The sequence below is a fragment of the Polypterus senegalus genome, chromosome 17 (genome assembly GCF_016835505.1).
Source record: "Polypterus senegalus isolate Bchr_013 chromosome 17, ASM1683550v1, whole genome shotgun sequence".
Lineage (NCBI taxonomy): Eukaryota > Metazoa > Chordata > Cladistia > Polypteriformes > Polypteridae > Polypterus > Polypterus senegalus.
The window spans coordinates 96,409,430-96,422,033 of record NC_053170.1 but is presented as its reverse complement, the minus strand read 5'-3'; the positions used below and the strand labels follow the sequence as shown (position 1 = coordinate 96,422,033).

Sequence of the window (12,604 nt, the reverse complement as noted above, 5' to 3'; positions counted from 1 at the left end):
ATTACTACATATGTTTCTGAAATGACATCAGTTGGAATGATAAATGCAATGCATTTTGTTACTACAAATGTTTCTGATGCACCATCTTTTGGAAGGACAAATGCAATGCACTTTATTACTACAATATTTGTGATGGGCCATGTTTTGGAATGGTAAATGAAATGAAATTTATTACTACAAATGTCTGTGATGCACCATGTGTTGGAGTGACAAATGCAATACATTCTATTACTGCAAATGTTCCTGATGTGCCATGTGTTGGAATGACAAATGCAGTGCAGTTTATTTTTTACATGCATTACAAAATACACCCCAATAGATGTGCACTGCAAATGGTAATGCTGACGTCTACGTTGATTACTTAGATTTCATCTCATCTTAGTCGGGTAGTACATCTTTACATGGACCAGTTGGTTAGATTTTGTGTAATTTAAAGCCAGTTTGTTGAACGTTTTGTTATTCAGTCAGTATTCTTTTCTTTGTGTTGCAGATGACCTACTCTCTGACGCGCTTTGCCATTTATGAGACTGTGAGGGACAAACTGGCCGGTCAAGGACCTCTTCCCTTCTACCAGAAAGTCTTACTTGGAGCCTTTGGAGGTTATTTTTTTTTATCCTTATTTGAACATAGAATCAAACTTTCAATCCTGATTTTTTTTTTTTTCTTTTAATCCAACTTTCCCAAACCTGCTGGAGAAAGGGGCCAGCAGTGATATGACGACGACCGCGACTGTTGTTGTCACAGTACTGTAGCTGTCCTTCTTCATTTTTGTTTTCCTACGTTGCCGGTGCTGGCTGATGACCTCAGCACTCCACCCATGTGTACTGTTTAGGCAAGAAAACAAATATGAATTCCGATCTGCCCATTCTTGTTCACGTCGAATGGCCATGAATTGGAATACGTAGGACCACGTGTGGAAGTGGCTCAGAGTTGGTTTGTAAAGATCGGATTTCTGTGTCCACACAGCCCTAAAAAAACATGAGATCTGTGTCACCCTAAGACAAGCCAGTCGGATTTGAGTCGCTTCCCCCCTGGCACTCTGAACGTGGCCTTTGTGTTCAGTGCATTTTGAACAGATAAAGATCCAGCAGAGGGCGACAGAGGACCATTTAGAAGGGCTTGCGGCGTTAGAAACTGCTGAAGTCGCCCGTCCCTAATGCCAGCGAGGGAGATTTTACTCTATAAAAGCTAAAATGTCAAAAACAACTGACCCCAAGTCAAGTTAATAAAAACAAAGGTAAAATGAGTTAATCAGCAGCACAAAGTGGTCACTAATTACGAAAAGGGTTACTTGTCTGCAAGCCTCCTTGATTTATAGTTCAGTTAGGCGGCCTTGGTGCTTTGGATACCCCGCTCAGTGGACGTCTGTGTGGGCTTCACGTGTTCTCTCTGTGGGTTTTCCTTCAGTTTTCCCCTCACATAAGAGGCGTGTGTTTGTTGAATTCACCATTCCAGATTAAGCCATGTGAGTGTGGAGCTGTGCACATGTTTGCCCGGCACTGGACAAGCGACCACCTCAGTGGGTGGCTTCCTGCTTGTGCCCTGATGCCACTGGGGTGGGCTGTGGCCACTGGCCACTCTAAACTTAATAACGAAAAGCTTTATGTCTCAGAGTTGACTGCCTGACCTCCCATCTTTGACACAAGTTCCTCTTCTTGCAGGTTTCACTGGTGGCTTTATAGGAACGCCAGCTGATATGGTCAATGTTAGGTAAGCCCCCCTTACGTTTGTTATGTCTCTGTATTAGTGGTATTCAGCTGAATCTACAGGTTTTCTAATTATGCAAACTTGGAACATCTTCTGTATGTGGGCGTCACTTACTGCTGTGCATATTGAGGGCTTAAACATGGTAAATAGGAGGGTGGTCCACCTTGGAGCTTTATCAGGGTTGAAAAGTTTAGGGGGTGGTCCAGTATGGAATTTTAGCAGGATTGACAAACGTGGGTGGGCCACTTTGGGGTTTTAGCAGGGTCATCAAGCAAAGTGGTGGTCCACCTTGATATGTGTTAGCAGGAGGGGTGGTCCACCTTGGTGTTTTAGCACAATCAGCAAACAAGGGGGCTGGTCCAACCTGTAGTTTTAGCAAGGTTGACAAGCAAGGGAGATGGTCTACCTTGGCGTTATAGCAGGGTCATCAAGCATTTAATGGGTTTGTCCATTTTGGGGTTTTAGCAGGATCATCAAGCAAGTGAGGTGGTCTACCTTGGAGTTTTAGCAGAGTCAGCTAGTAGGTGGTAGACCACCTAGGAGTTTTAGCAGGAGGGGTGCTCCACCTTGGAGTTTTAGCACAATCGGCAAACTGGGGGCTGGTCCAACCAGTAGTTTTAGCAGGGTCAACAAGCAAGGGAGGTGGTCTACTTTGGAGTTATAGCAGAGTCGACAAGCAATTAATTGGCGGAGTGGTGGCTCTGAGGCTAGGGATCTGCACTGGCAATCGGAAGGTTGCAGGTTCGAATCCCGTAAATGCCAAAAGGAACTCTGCTCTGTTGGGCCCTTGAGCAAGGCGGCCCTTAACCTGCAATTGCAGAGCGCTTTGAGTAGTGAGAAAAGCACTATATAAATGCAAAGAATTATTATTATTATTAATTGGTTTGTCCATTTTGGGTTTTTTTTAGCAGGATCATCAAGCAAGGTGGTGGTCCGCCTTGAAGTTATAGCAGGGCCAGCAAGCAGGGGGTGGTCCACCTGGGAGTTTTAGCAGGAGGGGTGCTCCACTTTGCAGTTTTCTCGGGGTTGATGAGAATGTTTGAAACTGGAGGAACAAGGGCTGAGTTTGACAACATCAGGGGCTGGAGACCAAAGTGCATTTGAAAGGAAAGGAGGAAGGCTATCATTGATCAGGAATTAAAACCCCAGAAAGAAAACCCCCCAATGATGCCACTTCCATAAACCCAACTGTGGAGATTTGTTTTTATAGGGTTTGGCTACCTTACCTCCTCTTATTTTTAAATCAGGATAGAAGAGAAACAGGGAGTCAAAAATGAGGCTGGGTGCTTGAGGTTGACGGCCTGTTTTATTCTTCGTTTTGCAAGCTGTAGAAGAGTACAATATAATACAATACAATACAATTTATTTTTGTATAGCCCAAAATCACACAGGAAGTGCTGCAATGGGCTTTAACAGGCCCTGCCTCTTGACAGCCCCCCACCCTTGACTCTCTAAGAAGACATGAAAAAACTCCCAAAAAAAAAACCCTTGTAGGGAAAAAATGGAAGAAACCTTGGGAAAGGCAGTTCAAAGAGAGAGACCCCTTTCCAGGTAGGTTGGGTAACGACTAAGCCACCATGAACAATTTGTAAAGTCCCAGTTATGATGCTCCAGTGCCCGAGTCATCATAGCTAACGTCTGGTATGGTAATCCAGATTAAGATTGACATCATGTTGGTGATGGACTTCTCAGTACTACGCTGGCGGGTTAGTGGTACCTCTTGAATTGGTGCAAATTGTTTAGTATGCAGTCTCACACACTGAATGGCCTTTTTATCGTACAGATCCACTGTTTCAAGAAAGAATCACAATTTTATATTAAATGCATTGAAACATCGGATCTGCACTCCTCTCCGGCCTTAAACTGTGAATGAATTGTTAAAGCTGCTCCATAAATTCAAAGTAGCCGTTTATTCGATATAAAATCGTTTGCAGAATTTATTCAAGTCGATATTTAATAATGGGCTCGGCCCTTTCGTCCACTCTCAGAGTGCTGGGCTCCATTTTATTCTCATACATTTTGTCCCTGCCCTCTCTGGTGCTCCTTTTGAATGTCTTTGTCTTCCTTGTTCTCCACTTCTTCAGTTTTTATCTTCTAACGGGAATTTGATTTCAGTGAGTTCTTTACCTCCTCCTGCCATTTTGCTGCAAAAGGCAAGACCAATGTCTTGAGAAATTCTGGGAGCAACGTATTTTATAAAGGAGTTCTTTTAGAACTTACAGCTGCTCGTATTCATTTCTCTTCCCTGTCCACAGAAATAGCCCACTTATTAAAAATGGTTTAATTTGTTGTCATCGGGACGTGTAGGGCCTGCTGCTAGCACCTTTTTTGGTAACACTTTACATTAAGTGTCCATAATTACACTGTAACTACTATGTAATTACCTGTATAAGTACAGTGTAACTATGAGTTATTACTTTGTACTTACTGTGTAATACAAAGTAACGTTATAGTTAATTACTCAGTTTTCATTGTTATTCCACAGTTAATATAATTAAAATGTAATAATTTATTACTGATCCAAAAACAAGTGTACTTACATAGTTACATAGATACTTTATTAATCCCAAGGGGAAATTCCCATACTCCAGCAGTAGCATACTGATAAAGAACAATATTAAATTAAAGAGTGATAACAATGCAGGTGTAACAGACGATAACTTTGTATAACGTTAACGTTTACCCCCCGAGTGGAATTGAAGAGTCACATAGTGTGGGGTCTCCTCAGTCTGTCAGTGGAGCAGGACGGTGACAGCAGTCTGTCGTTGAAGCTGCTCCTCTGTCTGGAGATGATCCTGTTCAGTGGATGCAGTGGATTCTCCATGATTGACAGGAGCCTGCTCAGCGCCCGTCGTTCTGCCACAACTGTCCAGCTCTGTGCCTACAATAGAGCCTGCCTTCCTCACCAGTTTGTCCAGGCGTGAGGTGTCCCTCTTCTTTATGCTGCCTCCCCAGCACACTACTGCGTAGAAGAGGGCGCTCGTCACAACCGTCTGGTAGAACATCTGCAGCATCTTATTGCAGATGTTGAAGGACGCCAGCCTTCTAATGAAGTATAGTCGGCTCTGTCCTCTCTTACACAGAGCATCAGTATTGGCAGTCCAGTCCAATTTATCATCCAGCTGCACTCCCAGGTATTTGTAGGTCTGTACCCTCTGCACAGTCACCTCTGATGATCATGGGGTCCATGAGGGGCCTGGGCCTCCTAAAATCCACCACCAGCTCCTTGGTCTTGCTGGTGTTCAGGTGTTGGTGGTTTGAGTCACACCATTTAACAAAGTCCTTGATTAGCTTCCTATACTCCTCCTCCTGCCCACTCCTGATGCAGCCCACCATAGCAGTGTCGTCAGCGAGCTTTTGCACGTGGCAGGACTCCTAGATGTATTGGAAGTCCGATGAATGTTGGCTGAACAGGCAGTCCAGTCACCTGCGGCGCTCCTGTGTTGCTGACCACAATGTCAGGCCTGCAGTTCCCGAGACGCACTTACTGAGGTCTTTCTGTAAGATAGTCCACGATCCATGCCAACAGGTGTGAATCTACTCCCATGTCTGTCAGCTTGTCACTAAGGAGCAGAGGTTGGATGGTGTTGAAGGCGCTAGAGAAATCCAGAAACATAATTCTTGCAGCACCACTGCCTCTGTCCAAGTGGGAGAGGGATCGGTGTAGCATGTAGATGATGGCATCCTCCGCTCCCACCTTCTCCTGGTATGCGAACTGCAGAGGGTCGAGGGCGTGGTGGTGAAGCAGCAGGCGCTCCATGGTATTGTACTGTACTTTGTATCCATTGTATCTGTACTTTCAAAACGTAATAAAAACATTAGGGCATGTAACTACAACTATGTAACAGATGTTCCATGGTCTGGGCAATTTTAATGGAGAATTGCAGTGATAACTGCAAAGGTTTTCGATGATATTTCAAGATCTTTTTTAAATGGTGAAAATAATATCTATAAAAAGATATTATTAATTTGATTTGATTTGTTGTTGGTGGTTCCTTAATGTACATAATATAAAAATATAATCATTGTCTTGTGGTTTACTTCTCAAATATCCATCCCCATATCTGACGAGAAAGTCGAGGGGAGACCACTCCCTAATTTTTTTTTTCGTCCTTTATACGTTGTTTACAAAAATAATAAGCTGAGACAGACCAAACTAATTGACATCCACTATTCTTTATTCCATATTCCTTAGAGCAGGTAATGAGTATTAGAAATGTTTGGTAAAAACGCCAGTGGGGTTCATCAAGCTCCTGAAATGCACGTGAAGGAATTACTGTAGCCACATCCTGTCCATTTTCCAGAAATGACCCACCAAAGAGCGAGAAGACGACCAGTAAAGGGTACCCCTCAGATTTGCGTGTTTTTTTTTCCCCAGGTGCTCTGGGTTCCCCACATCTCCAAAGGTTTGGGTGAGTCCAGTCTGGCCCAGTGCGACTCGCACCCCACATTGGGTTAAGCACATCAGAGAAAGTTACAGACGTGGACAAATTTGTCAGCCCCCTTGGGGTTCAATCACCAGGCGCGTTTCCCAGTTTAGCCAAACACCAGCAAGTGTTCTGCTGACAGGCGCTAGCAGATGAGAAAAATGGGCCGCTGAGTTCCACGACAGGACGGTTTACAAATGTTTAGACATGTTTACTGGACTCGGGCCGCTGCGAGTAAATATTAGCGTTCGCTAATCCAGGGGTAGTGAGGAGTGTCGGTGGAGAGCCAGCCGGAGAACTTGGAGGCGTGGTGGCACTCCCAGTGTCAAAGATTTTACAGAAAAGCTTGTCTCTCGCAAGCCTGTGCTATTTTCACATTTTTCATAGCCACTGTCAAGATCAAGCCGTGTGTCTGTCTGCGGAGAGAGTGTCGACCTCGTCGAGAGATTCACTTACACATTCATGTCTCTGGTGACTCTTCCTATGAAGTCAGTAGATGGATTGGGAGAGCATGGGGGATCATAAGGTCACTGGAAAAGGGGTGTGTGGCGCTCCTGAAATCTCTGCAAAAGGACGAAGGTCCAAGTCTTTAGAGTCCTGGTGCTCCCTGGTTGTGAGACATGGACGCTATCCAGTGACCTGAGATGAAGACTCGACTCCTTCATGTGTGTCTATGTGGGTCCCGCTGGTCTGACTTTGTGTTGTTCATGGAGTCCCAAATGAGGCTCTTGACCTGCATTGTGAGGTAGCGTCAGTTACGGCACCATGGCCACGTGGTGCGATTACCTGAGGGTGATCCGGCTTGCAGGAACCTCATTGGTGGGGACCCAAGTGGCTGGACCAGACCAAGGCGAAGCTCACGTGACACTGGACTTCAGCAGATAGGGTCATTTTCAGAGGGTGGGATGGAACCGCGTGTCTGCCTGAGGGGTTGCCAACCAGGATCCTGAGCTGTTTCGTCGTATGGCATGTGCGCAGCACTCTGTACCAGTGCAGGCTCCCCCACCTGACCTGACCTTACTGTCCCGATGTCCAGTATGCCCTCTTTCTTGCCTTTCATTTAACTTCAGTTCACATTTATGTCAGCTCTTCTGGTTGTTGTTACTCTGCTCCACTACTTGCTGCATCCCTCTGAAGTGAATTTAGTGCGCCATCATGGCACTGTACGTTTTAACTCTTTATATGTTGTGTCTTGTTTTGCTGCATAGGCCAAGTTAGATTTTTCGTCAGACAGGCTCGGCGCTGCAACGCCATAATAGCACATCGGTTAGCTCACAGCTCTATAGCTTGGGGTCCAAATTCTACCCTGTGTGCCTGTGTGGAGTCTGTGCATCTGCCAGATAAGGTGGGTGCTCTAAATTGCCCCAGCATGTGTTTACCCTACAGTGGGACTGGCACCATTTCCGGGGTTGTCTCCTGCCTTTCACCAAATACTGCCAGCCCCTTGAAATATCACACAATGCAAAATGAAAAAAGGTGTGAGCTGATACCTTCAGTCATTGGTTCTTTAAATTTTGAAACCACAGTAAAATTCGTCATCTAAAGATGAAGGTTATGGGAGATCAGTTACACCGACAGGTGTCTAAAACTCTGTTTCCCAACCTTTGTGGTGTCACCTACCACTTTTTCACGTGCCAGTGTTTTTTTTTTTTTTGTTTTTTTTTGGCACACACTGGTCGGCCCCTCTCTGTAAATTTAAGGTGATCATCTGAGCTGGGAGAGTGGGGTGGTCCCCCCCTCAGTGAATCGAGTGATTTCGTCAAAACGGTCAGCGTGTCAGAGGTTTAGAGGAGCGTGATTGTCGATGCTTTTCATCCTTGATGAATTGGGTGCAATCACCAGAGCGGGGTTTAGGGATGGGGGAGGTGGAGGGGGGCATCCAAGACTGGCCACAATCCCCTGCAACGGTTGTGAATCAAGCACAGTTGTCAAAGTGACCACCTCGTCAGGGAGTTAGAAAGAAGAATCAAACGCGATCGTCGATTCTTTTCCGCCATGGTGAGTTGAGTCTGATCGTCAGAATGGCGGTTAGGGAGGTCTTCCAGGATCAGCCACAATCCACCTACTATGAATTGAATGCGATTGTTGGGCCGATGGGTGGTGTTTCATCTGGGGGGTCAGCTGCAGTCCACCTGCTATGCTGCTGCAGTGAATCGAGTTCGATCAGTGGAGCGGTTGAGGGAGGTGGGCAGGGTTTTATTCAGTATTGCCGTCGGCCCACCTGCAATGCCGTTGAGGCCCACAGGTTAGGAAGAAGAAGAAGACATGGCATCACTTTTCATAGCTGCCTCCCTGATGTACTGCACCATCCACTGCATCCAAGCAATAATGTCCTCCGTGAAGATTTGATTCCTTCAAAAGCAATAAGGAGGGCAGGTGTGGTCCCCTGAACTCCTGAGTGCACCTCACTTCGCACTGCACCATTCTTCTTTGGACGTCACATGTTTTTCATAACCATTAAACTTCATGTCTTGTGTTGGGAAGGTAACACATGAAAGTGGCCCATGGCCTAAATCATCCTGGAATTCGTTTCCCGTGGTCAGTATACACTGACCAGGTGAGAATTAAGAATCTGCGCTCGTCCTTTGGATGCCAGAGGAGATGAGAGTAAGGTGGACGTGAGCCAGTAGGACGCGGGGCAGCCATGCAAACTCCCCACTCGAGCCTTAAAGTGGCATTGTGTTGCCACACAAGGGAGCGTTAAAGAGGACCATGAAGCTGTTTTGATGAGTAGGAGTCATTCTTTGAAGTGTCATCTGCTTTATTTTCAGTTAACGGGAATTCAAGAAGCAGACAAGTGATGGAGATACGTTACATTTTAACGTTCAGGTATTGGACTGTGTCCCAGAGCTCGAATGCCGCTGACTGGCTGCATATCTGGTGCAGATCTCTGCCAGCATGGAAATGTCAAACAAGTGCTGCTTGAAGGTGCCCACAAAAGAACAAAGCGAATTGTCAAATATTTATATCTGCCATCCAAGAAAGCTACTTAAAAGACAGATGTCACAACCCAAGGAGGCAGGCACTAAAGAACGCCGGATAGACGGTTCTGTTTTTGCAGTAGGCACAGATACCCAAAAAGTGAAGCAGAAGAATCCAGAAATACAGGATGCTGGAATGAAATACCTCGACCTCCTGCTTTTATTTCCCTTTGCTCCTCCCATCATGTGACTACCACCTGATTTATGTTGCACGGCAACGGACCCAGGCAGGAGGATGAGGAGTCGGGAGCAGTTTCCAGACCAAAAGAGTGATTAGGGGCCAGGGCCACATGGTAAAGTACAGGAAAAGCCAAATTTTAAAGCACCACAGTGGCAGCATTTTGGGATTTTCGGTACTGGAAGTTAAATATCAGCTTTCCTGTCAATCCCCCGTCCCATTTCTGTTGATACCTGCTATGCACTTCGACACGATTGGAACTTCACTGTGGACCCAAACCCCGCCATTATTGCTTCCATGCGATTAGGACTTTAAGGTGGCCCCACCCCTCCACTATGTTTGACACGATCAGGACTACACGGTGGACCCAAACCCCCCTTTTTAGCTTCCACACTATTAGGACTTTATGGGGAGCACACCCCTCCAAATGCTTTGACACATTCAGGACTTCATGGTGGACCCAACCACTGCCATTATTGCTTCCACGCGATTAGGAGATTATGGGGACAGCACGCCTCCAGTTGCTCTGACACGTTCAGGACTTCACGTTGGACACAAACCCACGTGATTGGGACTTTATGGGGACCCTACCCCTACAATTGGTCTGACCTGATCAGGATTTAATGGGGACCCCAGCACAACTTAATGTTTCAATATCATCAGGACCTCATGGGAGAATGTTGCTTCGATGTGAATTGGACTTCACTGAGGTGGGACATACTGCAACATAATGGCTGGTGCTCCTGAGAAGTGAGCAGTTGTGTGGGGCATCAGGGGCTGCCGTAAGCCGGGAGGTTTGGAGTTATCCCTTATTTGCTTCTGAACTGTTTTGGTACCAGTACTGGGGACTGAAAGCTGGTATTGATACCAATTTCAAAATGTTAGTGCCAGTCCAACACTACTAGGGACATTAAGACAAGTAAAAGTGAAATCAGTTTTCTCTCTGAACACACATGGCCGCCAAAACAGTCCAGAACGATTGGAAAATAGTCACGCATACTGTTACCCTTCTGTGGAAAAAAAATTCACATTGGCACCACTTCACAGAAATTGCCCGTCCTGAGTGGGGAAACTTGCATCCATGTTCAGTGTGAATTTTTTTCTGGTTTTCATTTTACATCCCAGATTTGTGCATTTTAGGTTAATATGCAGTTCTAAGTTGGCACCATGTGGGTGGCCCCTGTGATGTAACAGATCCTTGTCCCGAGATGATTCTTGCTTTGTATCCAATGCTGTCGGGATAGACTGCAGCCCTCATGACCTTGAACTGGCATAACTGGATTTGATATTGATAAATTATTAACTTAAATTCTGAAGCTTATAATCACATCCTGCAGGCTGGCAAGGAGTTGACACTGAACTCTCTGGGCACCTTGGGCTTTTCATTTTTGGTGGAGTATAGAAGGTCAGGGACCTGCAAATTTGCAGTAGACTTTCTAGAGGAGACTTGATATTGGTGGCAGTGAGCAGCTGGTCCATCCTCTTTTACGACACTAGCTAAAACTTTCATTTTCTGTGGGATGGTCAGGGTTCTGGAAAAGGGCAGACCCCTGAGAACTCTGTGTGTAGCTGAAAGAACACTACTTGGGATTTTTCCTGGCGTAAAGTAAACAGAAGGGAATGGTCCTCTTGAGCTGAGTCATGCTTTGTGTAAACCGTGGAGGAGTTGTACTTAGCGAGAAGTGGCAGCGTGTCAATGAGTCAGCTCCTCATTCTTACCGGGTTTAATGTTGGGCCATCCACTGCTCAATGCTGTGCACTGGGTGATCAGAGAGGACAGTTCTGCCAACAGAGTGACAAACAGTGAGATAAAAGATACGGAAAAAGAAAACACGAGCTCATCCAGTGCCCTCCGTAATGTTTGGGACAAAGACCCATTTGTACTTGATGTTCCCACTCTGCTCCACAATTTAAAATCACAGATCAGAGAAAGCTTAGCTTGTTTGCCTAACAGTTCAGGAATGTGGGGACCCATTCCCAGCCTGCTCACTGTGTGGGTTGCGTTTATACCCTCCACATGTTTTCTTGTGGGGGTTTGTTTGTTTCCTTTGATTTTTTTTCCTAAAGAATGTTCAGGTAACATTCCTCAGAAACTGCGCACAGATTCTGAAGGAGCATTAATCCTATAGGAAAACCTGGGGCTTGGTTCAGGCGGGAAGCAAGCTTGGCAGGGAGAAACGGGGTCTGGTAGATATGCCGGACCTCTGCTCTCACCCCTTGAGGCTCAGTAAGTATCTTTCTGGAGGTTCACCTCAGAAAACTTGTTACAACTTTTTAGTTAAGTTTGATCGCCTTCTAGGGCTCCACCAGAAGCCCCGACCTGACTAAACCATCCAAAAGTGTGAATTTCCCCCTGGGGTTAATAATCTGTCTGTCTATCCATCTATCCATCCATCCATCCAACCAACAGGCAGGGGCTCCGTGCGAATCTTATGACCTGCACTTACTGGGAATTCCTTGTGCATGGGGAACAGTTGCAAGCCCCCATGAAAAATGGGGCTTAATGACTCAGCCATGCCACTTGGCACCAGGTAGACACAAGTTGGCCCATTCAGTGCACCCTCCTCAGAGATCTAAGGACATCTTAGACCTGCTATTGCTGTTGCATGATAGGCTTCCCAAATGTTTTCCCAGGTCTGGATTTAAAACACAATTAAAGCCTCCGGCCATTTTAATTTTGTGAGTGGTCCACATTAGGGGTAGATGCAAATACATTTTGAAAGAAAGCTCTATCATCCGCGTTAGGTGCATAGATATTAATCAGAATCATTTTAATATTAGATAAATTGCCTGTTACCATGACATATTGCCCTTCAGAATCTGATATTGCATCTGACACTACAAATGGGATAGTTCTATGTATTAAGATTCCCACACCCCTGGTTTACTTTGTATAGCTAGAATGAAAAATTTGGCCAGGCCACTCTCTTTATAACCGAAACGGGTCCTTGCTTAATAAGTGAGTCTCCTGTAAAAATACTATCTTGGCATTTAAACTTGTTAAGTGCTCTTTAATTCATGATTGAGACCCTTAACATTCCAGCTCGCACAGTTCACTATTTGGTCATGGAAATATTTCTTCTAAATTTTTGTTGACATTTTGTAGTCTTAGAATAAGGTTGTATATTGTACAAGCGATAGCTTTGACATAGATTTAATATTATTGCAAAGTGTTACAGTTATGGATCGTATTGTTATGTTGTCACTAATGGTTATTTGGGTATAAAGGATAAAATAGAAATCACATTGTGCTCTCTCTCTCTCCAGCCCCTAGCCCTAGGCCCCCAAAATGTTCTTTTTGTTTTTTACCT

The 12,604-nt window shown here is 45.3% G+C and overlaps 1 protein-coding gene across 1 annotated transcript in view; it reads left to right on the top strand.

The window, feature by feature from the left end:
* The window catches only part of LOC120517428 (mitochondrial dicarboxylate carrier-like), a 64,278-nt gene that overhangs the window by 24,147 nt on the left and 27,527 nt on the right, over positions 1-12,604 (top strand). Inside the window, exons 3-4 of the mRNA XM_039739755.1 lie at positions 491-599; positions 1,662-1,710. Coding sequence (XP_039595689.1) covers positions 491-599; positions 1,662-1,710 — 158 coding nt within the window. The remainder of the gene's footprint in view (positions 1-490; positions 600-1,661; positions 1,711-12,604) is intronic.